The sequence below is a fragment of the Acomys minous genome, assembly GCF_964271855.1.
Source record: "Acomys minous genome assembly, chromosome: 8".
Taxonomy (NCBI): Eukaryota; Metazoa; Chordata; class Mammalia; order Rodentia; family Muridae; genus Acomys; species Acomys minous.
The window spans coordinates 9,469,937-9,486,451 of NC_140489.1; the positions used below are offsets into that span (position 1 = coordinate 9,469,937).

General features: G+C 47.7%; 1 protein-coding gene across 10 annotated transcripts in view; it reads right to left on the minus strand.

Annotated features, from left to right (window-relative positions):
- The window catches only part of PPP2R5C (protein phosphatase 2 regulatory subunit B'gamma), a 128,366-nt gene that overhangs the window by 10,403 nt on the left and 101,448 nt on the right, over positions 1-16,515 (minus strand). For 8 of the 10 annotated variants that reach the window (XM_084793487.1, XM_084793491.1, XM_084793493.1 and 5 more), the window contains 4 exons: positions 13,343-13,513; positions 5,746-5,873; positions 4,489-4,590; positions 2,552-2,624 (listed from right to left, as the gene is read on the minus strand). In XM_084793487.1, coding sequence (XP_084649613.1) covers positions 2,552-2,624; positions 4,489-4,590; positions 5,746-5,873; positions 13,343-13,513 — 474 coding nt within the window. Of the gene's footprint in view, positions 1-1,709; positions 2,194-2,551; positions 2,625-4,488; positions 4,591-5,745; positions 5,874-13,342; positions 13,514-16,515 lie in introns of those variants that run through there. The other 2 variants (XM_084793494.1, XM_084793495.1) reach the window with 2 other exon arrangements.

The window sequence follows — 16,515 nt, forward strand, 5'->3', positions numbered from 1 at the left end:
TGAGTTACTCTACCATTTTCTGACCTGCCTGGGTCTTGAGCCCTTGCCTCAAATGGCAAACTGTGTGACAGCTATAACCTCATCCTTACCAGTGCCATTTCTTTCTGAACCTGCATAAAGACATGAGCCACACCTTCGGAAACCTAGAGCAGGCCTCTCTCGTGCCCTGTGCTCTGGCTGCCCTGACCCCCTTTTGCACCTTACGCTTCTAGATGCCAGGCTGTGTTTGGCTCTTGTGTTTTTAATCACTGACAAGCTCCAGTTTGCTTCAGGACACACAGTACCTTGTCCTTCAGGTGCTCAAAGTCAGGTGGGTAGGAAGAGAGAGGAACGAGGTTTACTATGAAACAGCACCAGGGACTGCTCTAAAACAGAGGCCTCATCAACTTGATACGCCAGGAGAAACTCAGTGTTTTCCACAGAAGCTATATGAGTAGAAAGGACCTTGTAGCGTGGGGTGTGCTGGCTCATAGCAGACGAAGCCCACTCCCACTTGGCACAGGCAGGCTTCCTACGAGAAGCCCACGCAGCTCACAAGATGATGAGAATGCACAGGCCTCTACACAAGGTAGAGGACCCGGGGCGCCATCTCCTCCCACAGCCCAGCTGCGCTGTACCTCACAGAGTCACTTTTCACTCACACGACAGCCCCGGTGGGGAGGGGGTGGGGGGAGGGGAAAGAGGGGTGAGTAGTAGGATGCCCTAGAGTCGATTTAGTGGGTCAGGAGAAACACATCCGTGTTAGAAGTGACCAATGTTTTAGAGTGCTACACAAATCACTCGGCATGAAAAACCTAGGGAAGTGGCCACAGCTGCCAGAACATGTCTCCTACCAACTTCCTGCTCACGTCTCCACCAGCCTGGCCGGGGTGCTCCACATTTGTAAACATGAGGGTTTGCATTGGGAAGATGTGAGTTACTGGTGAGCTTCCTCTGGACAGTGCAGCTGCTTTTTCACGCTCAAGGCTGGCAGGCTATGGAGACTGAGCTCTCAGGAGAAGGAGCTCTAGGGTGTACTCCAGCTCCTGTGTCTTAACACATGAAGTATTTCCACTTTAGAGACACTGTGCCATGGGCTGGGGCGCGGGGACAAGACTGTTGATGACTGTCACAGACGGTTCCACACAGAGATGGGGGTGAGCACAGTGGGAAGAGAGGTCACCAAAGCTCCAACACCAAAGCCAGCACAGGTATGATATCACCAGACAGATTAAAGGAACAAACCAGGACCCTTGGCTGCACGGCAGTGGTGAACGCAGGCCACACAACAACCAGCTCTTCATTTGTAAGTAGAAGTTTTATGCAGTTTGTTTCCAACTTATTTCCATATTCTATGCAAAGCACGCTTTCTAAGGCTCTCCACCCCTTAGACCAAAAACAAAAAACAAAAACCCAAAGCCTTCCAAACAAAGCAAGACCCAAGTGCAATGTCAGCAAGGCTGACCTTGCCCATGTACGCTTGCGCCACGCTTTAAAACAACTATCAGCACTTCAGCCTCACTTTCCACACCAGCCCTGGTGGACGCGCAGATCTCTGTAATTAAGCTATGGGCCTCAGAAGACGTTCCCTAGAGCATGGAAAGTGCTGCCAGGGAGACGTGGGCTACTTGTTTTAGGTGGAACCGCAGACCTGCAACAGACTGTCATTAGGTCTCATCTCATCAAGAGGATGCGGGCCAGAATGCTGTTTCATAGGAAAATACACACTGTTATCTTCATGTATCGTTTTTATTAAATGACAAAGATTAAAAAACCCACATCCAACTCATATAATAATTTATACACACTTCTCACCAAAAAGAAATACACTGTTTAGTAAAACATTTTCTTCCCTGGAGAGCCAGGAGAAGCCTGAGAGATCTTAGTGTGGAAAAGGTCAGACATCTCATCGAGTGGCTGTTATAACCAGACGCACACAGAGCGAGAAGAAAGGGAACAGCCCAGTAACACTTCATTCAGACCAGTGGACACAACAGCAAAGAAGCATGCGCAGAGTGCCCCAGGGTCTGCCAGCCTGAAAGCTGGCCCTGGACGGAGGCTGCTGACCTGCCGGCAGCTCTGGCAGAACGACCACTGTATCTCACTTCACCGTGCGCGAGCATACTGGCACCAGCTAGGGTAGAGGAACGGTTAGTGTGAGCAGGGCAGAATTCAGTTAGTTTTTCAGCATACTTCATCTAGTTCATACTTCATCTGTTTCATATATGAAAATAAAAAAGAGAAATATGGTTCAAGTGACAGCATCTATGACATCTGAGCAAGAAAGGACATTACAATCTTAGAGGTTACATCCTGGTTTTCTTTTTTACCACATCATATCTTACTTTTAAAAAGAAGAGAAAAAAGTCAATTATGTGGTAAAAATTATGTTGTGGCAAATAAGTACTTATACAAGAGGAAGGTTACAAAGTTGGAAAGTGTTTTTATTGCGGACATTTGCACATACAGTGTTAGTGACGGTGGCTTCCCTTCCTGGGGTGAAGCCAGAGCCTATTTCATCAAACATTCAAGCAACGCCTCACCACTCCCGTGCCACTCGCTTTTTCAGTACCTGGGGGTTCGCTTTGGCTAGATTTTCTATTTTAACCCATGCTTCTTCTCGCTCTTTCATTTTTAGCTTCTCTCTGAAAAATAGTAAAACACCACATCCAGGCAGGTTAGGGGTGAAAGCATGTTGACATCAGCACACAGTCATGCTTTGCACATGTGTAATGTGAAAAAAACCTAAAAACTGGCCAAGACTTAGACTAAAGATTTTTAAAAAGTAAAACAGTAATAAGACTTTAAAACATAATCCCCCTTCCCCTGCCCCAGCATCCCCGGCAATGCCCTGGCCTAGCTGACTGCCTGCTTCATACCCACTGGTAGGCAGGTCTGCAGAGGCCACAGCCAGCAGCCCAGGCATGACAATATTCCAAGGCAGACCAGGGTTGCTTCTGAGTCCATCATAACAGACACTGAGTTTGGGCCTTTATTTTTTGTTTAACCCTTAAAATGCACCATCACAGGCAACTTTTGGAACACCATGACTCTGTAGGAATGGAGGAGGCAACATCCAAGAGGCAGATTCTTAGATACTTACATGACACTAACTTTAGCTCTGTGTCCAGAGTGCACCTTGTTCTCTGTGTTGTCAATAAAACAAACTAGCCAATACTGAGCAATAACAGAGAACGGGGTGGGACATCCTGATTGAGTGAGGGGAGGAGAAAAAGGAGGAAGGAGAGGATGGGGCCATGAGGAGAAGACCGGGAAACATCAAGGAAAACGACCTGGGCCTAGTAGTTGATTTGAAAGCAAATATAAGTGGGAAAACAGAATGGGAGGAAACTAGACTAGCATGGAGGTTTAGGATGGAGTAGTTATTGTGCAGCACTATGCTCTAGGCTCATTAAGTAGATCCTGGTCTCTCTGTGTGGTTATTTGGTATAAAGCTGGTTAAGGAGTATCTGCTGATTTTGAATAAAAGTTCAATATTAAATATTAGTAATCATTCAACAATGCACTCTGCCCTTGAGGGCTGAGGCCTGGCACAGCTCTCTGTGGCCCTGCTACACTGTGCATTGCTAACATGCATCTAGATTTTACTCTACCTGCCCTATTATGGCAAGGACAGTTGTTACATTCACTGCTGTATTACCAGGAACCAAAATAGAGCCTGATATGCAGCCAAAAATTGCATATTGTCTAAAAAAAAAAAATTAAAGGAAACGGTGGTTGGCTAAACAAACATGCTGTAGCCTTGTCTACCGTAGCCACCTTTAAGCAGCAAGCAAAGAATAAAATCTGCCAATGGCTCACACTGGGTTAGGAAGTGATTTTTTTCCCCCTGTTTCTTCAAAAAGACAAGGTCTCACTATATAGCCAAGGCTGGCCTTGAACCTGTAGTACTCCTCCTGCCTCAGCCTCTGGAGTTGGGGTTATGGACTTGTGTTGCCATGCCTGGTCTAAAAAGTAAAATAAATAAAATCTATTATTATGTGGGTGCGTGTAGGTAGATGATATGGCGTGAGGGAGGAGGTCCGAGGACAACTCTGTGGAGTCCATCCTTCCCTTCTATTTTCACAGGTTCTGAGCTTAGGCCATCAGACTTGTGAAGCAAGTGCCTTTACCCACTGCACCATGCTGCCAGCCCCCAGACAAGTAATCAATCATATGACTATGTGCTCAGCGTAGAGACAGAGCACCTTGACATCCAGGCAATCCCTGGAGAGACACAGCCTCTTAAGTCCTCACATGCACAGAAACAGTGCTCTGAAAAAGGCAAAGCCAGCCCAGCCAGCCAAGGGCGAGGACCCCAGTTTCGGACACATGCTTTTTGGTGATAGGCCACCACCAACCTTTAACCTGCCTCACAGACCAGAGCAGAACAGGGTTTCTGTAAAAGTTCAAAATGAAGAATAACTCTGTAGAGCAGACAGTGGAGGTAGAGTAGTCAGGAGAGTGGAAGACAATGACCCACCCTGTCACCTGCACGGGGCCACTTACTTCAGCTTCTCGGCTTTGAACTGCTGGGTACAGTCATCGAAGAGTTTTTGGTTCATCTCCATGAAGAGCTTCAGGGCATTGTATATCAAGCCGTGTATTGTCCTGCAGAGCGAACGTCGGGGTTAAACATCAGCACTGGACCCTTCTCTTCCTGCCCCTGCCTCCGGTCACATCCTCCTCCACCCTAAGCCCCGCTCTTCCTTATTTCCCTGCAACAACCTCGCTAGATTCTAATATAATCCACTAGTTCTGACTCAGTCTGTTCTTGAGTCAGGGCTTACAGGCACCTGCCAGGCTGGGGGGTTCACTTTCCTAGGTAACAGCAGCCAAAGCCACTTTGCCTAGAGACTGAATAGAAAATGTGGACTCCTGAAAAGAATTATGGGTAAGTTATTCAGATGTCAGTAACAGAAGAGGAAAGCTCTGGCATCCACATTTGGCTAAAGCTGAGTGTTAAGCTCAGCATCCAACACATCTGGCAGCCATGTGGAGGTCCTTGCAAGACATCAGAGAGCTTTCAACTGGTGAACTGATTTCCTTTCCCCATGAATGAAGAGAACGGGAGGGGCCTGAACACTCCTCATTCCTCAGGCCATTTCGGCACCTGTTCTCTCTCTCTCTCTCTCTCTCTCTCTCTCTCTCTCTCTCTCTCTCTCTCTCTCTCTCTCTCTCTCTCTCTCTCTCTAAGTAGTGTCCACAGCAGCGTGGCCGTGGAGTTTAATGGACGGCCTCCCTTGGTGTACTGTGGGACTTGAAGGGCCACTTAAGAACTGCTGTGTCCACTGTGTTCCTTCAAACTCCTCTGCTCCTGTGGAGGCTCCAGGAGAGGGCTGGAAGGCACTACTGCTGAGGCCAGCAGGAAGATGGTGCAGACACACAGGGCTCTGCGCTGGCTTGCCATGGGGTAAGGAGCCTAAACGGCAGGCCACAGAGACAATCCATCAACATTGCTGCTTAATTTAAAAAGTCACCAAGAGCTGGGCGCACACCTTTAATCCCGGCACCCAGGAGGCAGAGGCAGGAGGATCTCAGAGTTTGAGGCCAGCCTGGTTTACAGAGTGAGTCTCAGGACAGCCAGGGAGGGCTACACAGAGAAAAATCCTAAAACCAAACCAAACCAAACCAAACCAAAGTGCCAAAGCAACTCATGTACATGTCAAAAGCTGGTGGTAAGTTTAGATTTCAACTCTAACTGCACTGGCAGCGAGGCGTGTGGTATGTGAAAGTGACCAGGAAGCGATGGCCTGTGGTGCCTACTTGTTCCAGTGGGTCTTTGAGTTGCGGTACAAGGATGGAAACATGATGGGCAGAATCTTCGCTGCATTGTCACTGATTAAACTCATAATGTATTCATTGTTCCAGTAATATAGCGCCCGCTCTGCCACCTGAAAGACAGAAGTGCAGAAATGTTGGTGATCTGAACAAAGATGAGGCAAACATTCTTACTGGTAAACTTATGAATAGAGTAAGTTACAGTGGATCAGACCATTACAATCACTTCCATCAATTCTAAACAGTCTAGACTGTGACACTGAAGAACAGTTGATGAAGAACAAAAGACAGCGTACATATCAAGAAGTCAACACTGTCGTTCGTGTCTCCATTTACTCAATGACCGTTCACATGAGAACCCAGGCTGGATGCCGACGCAAAGTCAAAAAAATAACGTGTGTGCATGCATGCATGAATCCGTAGTGTACACACGTGTACGTGTACACACATAAATGGAGAGGCCAGACATTGACCCTGGGCGTCTTCCTTTAATCTTTTCTTTCTTTCTTTCTTTTTTTTGGTTTTCTGCGACAGGGTTTCTCTGTGTAGCCGTGGCTGTCCTGGACTAGGTTTGTAGCCCAGGCTGCCTCTGCCTCCCCAGGGCTGGGATTACAAGAGTGTGCCACCTCGCCAGGCTACTGGGTGTCTTCTTAAACCGCTCTCCATTCTATTTTTTGAGACAGGGCCTTGCACTGAACTTGGAGCTCCCCAATTTAAGCAGCAGGCTGGCAGGGGCCCTCCTGTCTCTAGCCCTGCTCCCCTCCCGCAGTGCCACCTCTTCAGGCCCATCCTTCCCCACTCGGCCGCATTAGCTAGGCTCCTGGCTTGTGCTCCACTTAGCAGGGGCTGAAGCAGAGAACAAAGATGATAAGTGATCTTTTAGAAATGACAAAGGCTGCTCTGGCAAGAGGTTGTGTCTGTAAGCATGGGGGCTGTATCCAAGGCAGACCCTGTGTGGGAGATCCTGAGAGCAACAACAGCTTGGAGGGACAGGACTTCCGAAGGCTGCAGAGCCACATCTCAGGGCCTGTGAGCTGGCCCTTGCTTTGGGTGAACTAAGGAGCTGAAAAGCTAGGCTATGCACTCACATCCCCACTGTAGGGTATTTGCTCCCACTGTGATCCCTGAGACTGTAAACTGTAAAAGTCTGCCATTGATCCCATTGTGACCCCTGAGACTGAACTGCAAACCCGTTTCTAGTGGTTGAGCCTAACACATCTTTAATCCAAGAGCTATCTGCACACAGGATTTAATAAAGTTATCCCTAGGTCAAGCAGTGGAGCAAGAAACCAGCTGACAAGGACTGAAGAGTAGGAGGGACTTTGAGTTGAGGGGTGTTTAAGACAGCGTGTAGAAGCAGAAGGGCTCCTTGGAGATTTTAGCTTTAGGCTTCTTTAGCTTGGGATTTTAGCATGACACTTAGCTCTCTAGCTCTTGAGCTCCTCAGCTCCTTGGCCTTTGAGCTAGCAAGCCTTTGGCCTTGGAGTTTTTGGCCTTTCCCTCCTGGCCTTTCCCACCAGCTGAGCTAGTGACCCTTTTGGGCCTCCTCCTTTGGGATGTGAGCAGAGTAGGAAGCTCAGCTGGGTGCTCTCTCTGCCTCTCTGAGCTAGCAGGTTTTCACCCCAGCATCTGGCTCCTGAGTCTTTACCGATAAAATAGAACCATCAAGGATTTTCAATTAGAACAACACATCCCTGCATCCAGTGTGCAGCTGTCCATGCCTCCACCCTGACTGCTGTCCTTCACAGACGAGCTGAAGAACCACCAGCTCTAGGGAACAGTCTTCCCTGTTTCAGACATGCTCCTCCATGGGCACAGCCAGAGTGTGGCGGAGTGGGGGCCACCCTCAGAAACGCAGAGCAGGGTGGGACCATAGCTCTGCCCCCAGAAGCCTAGAGTGAACGGGTGGGGCAGGAGGCAGCTGTGGAGGGTTCAGGAGCCAGGATAGTTCTTCAGAGAAAGTGAGGAGGGGTAAGCTTTGTAAATGGGTAAGAAAAGGGCATAAAAAAACCCACAAACATGTGCTTTAAAAAAGGAGGGGGGGCAGTGAGACAGCTGAGGGTAAAGGTACTTGTGACCAAGCCTAATGACCTTAGTTTGATGTCTGGAACCCACATGGTGTAAGACAGCCAACTCCTCCACACACACACTGTGTTACACACTTGTCTCCATCCATGTCCATTAAAATAAACATATGTAAATCAAATGCTCACACACAATTTCAGGATGTCTCACTATTGCTCATGCTGTCTCTTGCCTGAGCCTTTCCTGTGCTAGAAATAAAGGTGTGCACCATCACCACTAATGACAGGTAATTCTTGTTTAAGAGTTCAAGACCCTCTGTTTTCATTTTTGCCTTTTTTTTGGGGGGGGGACTATACAGTTCAGTCTAGACTTTATAACCCCCTATACCATAGCCCCCAAGTATGGGAATTACAGGGGTGTGCCATCATGCCTGGCCAATGTCTTACCTGTATTTTATTTTATTTATTTATTTATTTTTGGTTTTTCGAGACAGGGTCTGTGTTGCCTTGGCTGTCCTGGACTCACTTTGTAGACCAGGCTGGCCTCGAACTCACAGAGATCCACCAGTCTCTGCCTCCCGAGTGCTGGGATTAAAGGCGTGCGCCACCACGCCCGGCTTTACCTGTATTTTATTTATTTATTTTTACAGAATTACATTTATTTATTTTGTGTCATACATACATAAATGTCTGTGATACTGCAGACCTTTGTGGCCCTGAGGACAATGTGAAGGAGTTGGTTCTCTTCTTTCACCATGTGGGTCCTAGGGATCAAGCTCACTGTGGGGTTTGGTGGCAAGCACCTTCACCTGCTGAGCCATCTTGCTGGCCCTGTAGCTTAGTTTACTGTGTGTGCACACATGTGAACCTGAGCTATGATGTGTATGGGGGGGGGGGAGAGGCCCACTCAGATTCAGTGCCCTTCTCCCACTCTCATGTGAGTTCTGCATACTGAATGCATTAAGAGTGGGAGATAGAATATTTCAAGCCTCATTGGCTTTAGCTTATTTTTTTTCCTCCTGAGACAGGGCTTCTTGGTGTAACCCTGGCTATCCTGGACTCACTTTGTAGATCAGGCTGGCCTCAAACTCACAGAGATCCACCTGTTTCTGCCTCCCAAGTACTGGGATTAAAGTTGTGTACCACCACATCTGGCTAATTTTAGGGTTTTTGTTTCTTCGAGATAGAGTTTCTCTGTGTAGCCTTGGCTGACCTGGACCCGCTTTGTAGACCAGGCTGGCCTCGAACTCACAGAGATCTGCCTGCCTCTCTCTCCTGAGTGCTGGGATTACAGGCGTGCACCACCACACCTGCTTGTTTTAGTTTTTAACACAAATGCTTTACTTGTTTTTCTCTTGAGAAACAGTAGCCATACTGGCCTGGAGCTTGTGATCCTCCTGCCTCAGATCTGGGGTTAACTAGTGCTCTCAGTTGTTTTAAACAAGCTCTGGCAGTTTACTTCTCTCTGGCATGCTTCCAACGTCATGCCCTGGCTCAGTCGCAGCCCGTGAGCTCAGCATTTGTGTACTCTGTCCCCAGCTCAGGAATCCTACCAGGTGCTAGCTCTGACCAATGCAGTGTAGCAAGCATTCCATTTCAGATTTCCTCGGCCGGGGCCTTGACAAGGATGTGCGACTTCACTTTGTCCTGCCTGCTCGCACCACCATTCTACCCATATATACTTTCAACTTATCTTTTTTGTTTGTTTTGTTTTTGTTTTTCAAGACAAGAGATTCTCTGTCCAGGCTGTCCTGGACTCACTTTGTACACTAGGCTGGCCTGGAACTCACAGTGATCCACCTGCCTCTGCCTCCTGAGTGCTGGGCTTAAAGGTGTGCACCACCACACCCAGCTTCAACTTATCTTTTAAAAAATGATAGCTTATTTTGTGTGTGCCTGTGGCAGGGGTGCACATGCACACAACAGTGTGTGTGTGAGTGTGTGTAAGTCAGAGGACAACGCTGGGGAGTTGGTTCTCTCCACCATGCAGATCCCAAGATCCAACTCAGATCGTCCAACCTGGCAGCAGGCCCCTGTATCTACTGAGCTGGATTGCTGGCCCTTTCTTTCCACTTTCTGTAACAACTTTGGAGTAGAGAGTTGATGACTCCAAAGATGTTGCCTCCTCTGCAGTCATCTCTGGCCTTAGGTGCAAGACAACCTCCATGAAGAGAGGCTACCAAGATGGCCAGGCAATGAGAAAGTTAAAGGCAGAGGCAGGTGGATCGCTGTGAGTTCGAGGCCAGCCTGGTCTACAAAGTGAGTCCAGGACAGTCAAGGCTACACAGAGAAACCCTGTCTCGAAAAAAAAAAAAAAAAAAGCATAGAAAAATTAAATATTAACAAAGAGCTAGTCACAGATATCTGGAAGATTCTAGAATGTACTTGGTATTGGTCTGGGTCTATCAGGAAAGTAGAAATGGAGACTGGACTTATGGGTTAGGCTCCTATAAGAGAGAGTGAGGTGTCTTGGCAGTGAGTGATGCCGGGCTGGTTACAATGGGAAAGTCAGGGTGGTCAAACCTTGCAATCCTTTAGTCACAGACACCCATCAGAGGTGTCTGTGTCTCAGGAACAGTCTCTCTTGGTGTCCCTGTACGCTATGCTCCTGGGTCACGGAAGGAAAGGCCCACGTGGGGAGAGCAGGTCCTGATCACTCACTTGTGCTCCATTAAACAAGGCCAAAGCCTTGCAGACTCTCCCCACTGGTGGCTTGAAGTTCTGTTAACTATCACACACGGCAGTGTGTACCAGTGAGCTTAGCACTTGAAAATCTGAGAAAGGAGGGTCATGAGTTTGAGGTCAGTTTGGGCTACAAAGCAAGAACCTGTCTAAAAAAAAAAAAGACTGAAAAAGGAGGCTATCATGAGCATATATATATATACACACATGTATATAAAGCTATCAATAGAACACGCATGTGCGCATACACACACACACACACACACACACACACACACACACACAGAGACACACACAGCCTATGGAATTCAACTGGTGTTGCCCACATTCACATGAGTATGAGGCTTTGCACTGTAGCAGCAACACTCTACTATGGGCTATACTCCTTAAGAAAGCTGATTCAGGGCTGGAGAGATGGCTCAGAGGTTAAGAACACTAGCTGTTCTTCCAAAGGTCCTGAGTTCGATTCCCAGCAACCACACGGTGGCTCACAACCATCTACAATGAAATCAGGTGCCCTCTGCTCACACGCAGGCCAATTACTGTATGAATAAATAAGTAAGTAAGTAAATAAATAAATAAATAAAGCCGGGTGGTGGTGTGCACACCCTTAATCTCAGCACTAAGGAGGCAGAGGCAGGTGGATCTCTGTGAGTTTGAGGTCAGGCAGGTACTAGACAAGGCAGGGCTACACAGAGAAAACAAGCAGACAAAACCAAGCTGACTCCACCAGCGTTGACAACATGCAACTTTTCAACCACAAGTAGGGCCTTGTGAGCCACACCCCCACCTATACTGCAATACTGGCTACACTGGTCTTGTGTAGCCACCCGTAAGCGTTATGTCCAGCACATGCTGTTTTGTAGCAGCCTTCCCTGACCCTGGCTCCTACAGTCTTTGCATCTCTTCTGTGACTTTCCCTGAACCTTGGGGGAAGACAGTATGGTAGAGATATGACAGAGAGCACTCTAGTCACTTTTCTCTGCACTTTGGTCAATTGTGGTTTTGTGTTAGCCTCTGTTCACAGCAAAAAGCAGCTTCTTTGAAGGAGGGGAGTGTGTTGTGTTAATCTAAGGATATAAGGGTCAGTATTTACGAGCCATTTACAAACTGACCCCAGGGTCTAGCCTCTGGGTTGGGTTAGCGTGAGAGCCCTCTAACTGGGCAGGCTTTCAATTCCACCTGACAGCTGCTGGTTCTCCCCTGAGACATTCTCGCCACTGTTGTCCCATTGGGCATATCTTGCTGGCTGAGTAGGTATTGTAGCCTGCCTAGCACCTGCAGCACTATGGGAACTGACAATCAAAGAAGCTTCCAGTTCACTTCCAGCTTGACTTCTCTAACTCCTGTGACCAAAGGGTCTTATCTTCACATTCGGGTCCAGCAACTAAGTAACAGGGCTCTAGCCTGTATTGTTCTGAGGGGAGGGGGAGTCTTAGTTACTTTTCTGTAACTACTGCTGTAAAGACTCATCACAACCAAGGCAACATATAAAAAAAAGCACCTGATTAGAGGCTCCCAGCTCTAGAAAGTTAGAGTCCATGATCCCTGTGGCAGGGAGCATGGCAGCAGGCAGGCAGGCACAGTGTTGGAGCACTAGCTGAGAGCTCACATGGTGAGACAGCCAGAAGGCAGAGAGGAAGACTGGGCCAGGCCTGGGCTTCAGAAACCTTCAAGCCTTGACACGTCCTCCAGCACAGACACACTTCTGGAACCTTCCCAAAATAGTTCCACCTACTGAGCCTATGGAAGCCTTTCTCATTCAAACCAACACAGGAGGCTTTCTGGACCACCCCCCTAACAGTAACGCAAGGGGAGGGGTCTCATGCTTGGGAGTAGAGTATTTGTTCCATAGTCAATGGTTTCTGGGGAGGAGGGAAGGCCTGGTCTAGAGCTTCCTTCTCAGCAGTCAAACATGGCCTTGTCCCCAGGCCTTCTTGTCTAGGTTTTGCTGGTCCCAATGACTTCCTTCGCAGCTCTGGATAGGCTCTTTGTGGAAGGGCTCAATGCTGAGGCCCAAGGCTCTTGGGACTCTTGGTCCCTTCCTGCAGCCCGGGGTGCTCAGTTTCACGGTGGCTAAGCAGTCACAACTTCCAGGAACACCAGCTCCCTGGAGCCCAAGAGTCTGCCAACCTCTGCATCTTTCCCATGCTTATTGTGCGTCAGCTGCACAGCAGGAGGACTCCCTAGAGGGGACGCCACCAAGGCGGCTGGAGAACGTGAGAGGAGAAAGTGAGCGGCAGATACCAGCCTCCCAGATGAGAGTGTGCTGGCAAGGAAAACCAGAAAATCGTTTCTTTCTAAGATGGGTTTCTCTGTATAGCCCTGGGTGTCCTCCACAGATATACCACTGCCTCTGCCTCTCCAGTGCTAGGATTAAAGGTGTGTGCCACCACCGCTCGGCAGAAATACTAATTTAAAAAATACGTAAAGAGGCACAAATTTACATGTCAGAAAGGAAAAACTATTTGGGAAGAGACTTTCAGAGTTAAAGGTTTTTACTCTGGAGTTATTCATTGATTTAGATAGCTCAATGTACTTGCTAAGAAAGAGGTTTTCAGTGATGAGGATAGGGGCCAAAAAAAAGCTACCCACAACTAAAATTATATTTTATTTTTGGATACAGGGTCTCCCTATTGCCCAGGCTGGTCTCAGTTTGTAGCAATCCTCCTGCCTTAACTTCCTAAGAACTGGGATTATAGGAAGGAGTCATTCTGCCCAACTAAAACTTTGGCATCTAATTTTGAAGTGTATGTTAAGTTAAAAGACAAACAAACAAACAACAGCCTTAGATCACAGCAGAACCAGAGCACAGCAGCTTCACCCTGAGAACTTCATTTTGATGAGCGCCTGCCCGGCCACCCAAACCCACATACCTGGAAGTGAGGGCTGGAAACACATTTGGCTAGCTGTCGAAAAAGAGGCTCCATGATCTTCACAAATTCTGATGGTTCAATTACATCTAAAATTTCTTCTAATTCATTTAAGAACATTACTTCTTTTGGACTGTGAGTCTTTGGCCAGTATTTGAGAAGTGCCATTACCACCTACAAAACATAACAGCACACAAAGTGATGCCCGCGAGATGCCAAAACACTTGACAACAGTGGTTCTCAACCTGCGCGTCTCAAAACCTTTGGGGGTCAAATATCAGATATTTTTATAACAGTGGCAAAATTATAGTTATGAAGTAGCAACAGAATAATTTTATGGTTGGGGTCACCACAACATGAGGAAGTGTGTTAAAGGGTTGCACCTTAGGAAGGTTGAGAACAGCTGCCCTAGAGTAAGCTGTCTGCGTTTCCAATAGACACCCCTCCTGTGAAGTGACACATGAGGTGATGCTGAGAATGAACATCACCACGCCTTTTCCCTCATTAAAAGTCTAGTTTTATAGACTTTAATGTGGTCCACCCCCTCGGATCATCAGAAGACCAATAATGCAGACCATGTTCTAGTGTGGAAGTAGCCAGTTCTGATACTGTTAGCAACATTCCTGTGTATGCACAATCCATTCCTCAATTTAACTGATCTCTCTCTCTCTCTCTCTCTCTCTCTCTCTCTCTCTCTCTCTCTCTCTCTCTCTCACACACACACACACACACACACGTTTCCAACTTTGTTAAAATATCAAAAGGGCAGTAGATGTAAGCTCGTATCCAGTGTAGGCGCTGGACCCGAGCTGGGTTCGTAAGGCTGTGTGGTTCCTCAGAGCTAGACAATGAGTGCTGGCAGAGCAGGGCACGAGGCAGCACGTGGAGCCGCGGCCATGACTGGAGCAGTGCTGCTTAGTCTGAGGCTCAGGGAGTCGATTTATGAGATCACAGTCTCTCCTAGTCTGTGGCTACTGCACGCTACTGTCTTTGCCTAAGTCAGACTGCTATAAAGAGTGCTTGTTGGGCAACTTAAAAAACTGCTCCTGTACAGGGTGTGGTGGGGCACGCCTTTAATCCCAGCACTCAGGAGGCAGAGGCGGGCAGATCTCTGAGTTCCAGGCCAGCCTGGTCTACAAAGTGTGTCCAGGACAGCCAGGGCTACACAGAGAAACCCTGTCTTGAAAACCAAACCAAACCAAACCCCAGAACAACAACAACATTTGCTCCTTCTATACTTCTTAACCAAATTACACCAGCAGAAAACGCTGGATTTGATTTAGTGATGATTACAGTTTAAGAGTTTATCTATCAAGTTCTAAAACATACAATCAACACCAACAGGCACATGTGGGCACACACCTGTGCACACACCTGCGCTCGCGCGCACACACACACCTGCATACACATCCAAACAAGTACAACTTGGCCCTCTGAAGCAGCTGTGAGGCCTTGTCTGCGAGGCAAGATAGAAAGATGAAGAATTAAAGAGAAATGGAAAAGGAAATCCTTATTCTGGGATCTAGTCTGAGTTTCCTGTTGGCTGAGGATTTGAGAAACCTCAACACAACTTATAAAACCAAGTTGGTCTACAGAGAACACTCCTTGGCCTAAAGATTTCACACAGGGATGCTAGCCACAGACTATGCCTACTGGGAGTCAGGCTTGTGGCCTGGATTTGAAGGCATCAGAGCTCCTCTTTAACACCCCAGGTTAAACAATACACGTCATAAAACCTACCCTACGACTTCATTTATAAAAGGAAATTCTTTTTTCCACCCTTGTTTATTTTCTGTGTGCTTGTGCATGTGGCTGTCAGAAGACAGCCTGCAGGGACTTGTTCTTTCCTTTCACCATATGGGCCCCACGAATTGAACCCATATTGTCAGTCTTAGCATCAAAAACCTTTATCCACTGAGCTACCTTGATGACGTACAGAAAGAAATTCTTTAAGACAAAGAAATAAACAAATAGTTCATACTGTTTAAACTTTAATTTTAAAACTTTATGTATCATATATATTTAGTTTTTTTGAGACAGGGCTTCCCTGTGTAGCCCTGGCTGTCCTGGAACTCACTCTGTAGACCAGGCTAGCCTCAAAATTAGAGATCCACCTGCCTTTGCCTCCTGAGTACTGGGATTAAAGGTGTGTGCCACCACAGGCAGCCTAAAAGAACACATTTCTAAAGTGCATTAGTTAACGACTTGCCTATTAGCTCAGCATTACCCACCAGGCACTTCTTTAGTGTTTACTGTGAATCAGAGGCACTGTTGACATGCAGGAGGTGTCACTGTGAGCCCCTGTGGCCTTCCAGCTGTCAGCGGGTTTTATTCATGCAGGAGGTGCCCAGCACCACCAATCTGGACTGATTCGCTGGAAAAGCCACAATTTCCGAACCAGGTTCACACTGGACTTTTCCCACATCTTTGCAAGTATGGTGAGCATTGCCCAGCTTTCTAGGCTTTGTGTGAGGGGGCAGGGCTCTGCAGAAGGCCCTGCATGAGGATGGGGGAAGCTCGTCAGCGGCCCTGCCTTGAGTCCTGGGGGGCTTGTCCTGGTCTATCTAGGAGCAAAGCACTGGCTGCCAAGACACGTGGGACACTCCATCAGCTGAAGGAGACAGGCAGGTGAGAGCAGACACACTTGTGTAATATCTCCCGTCGGCCTCTATGCTGGCAACAAAGTAAATAGTAAATATGTCTAATGTGCCCAGGACACTTTGGAGTGCATGAAAACTATCAATTACAGGGTCAGCAAATGCCCTTTATAGACTGCAGACCTATAAGTGGAACCTTGTGACGGGCAACTCCCACTGTCAGCTTGGCTGGACTAAGAAGCGCCTAAGGCATTAGTGAGACACACTCAAGGTTCATCCCTCTGTACTTTTCCAGAAAGGAATGACTGAAAAGGCTGGGCCTTTTCTTTAAAAAAGTCAATTATTTGTGGTGGTGTGGAGGGTGGGGGAGGGCCCTGAGAGACCAGGCCACGTGGATGCCTGCAGAGGCCAGAAGAGGGTTCTGAGCCCCTGGAGCTGCAGTTACAGTCAGCTGAGTTCTGGGAGCCTCTGAAAGAGTAACAAGTACTCTTAACCACTGAGCTGCCTTTCCAGCCTGGCTTTCCTTCCTCTGAAATTGGTTGGGTCTTGCTACATAGCCCAGGAGAACCCAAACTCCTG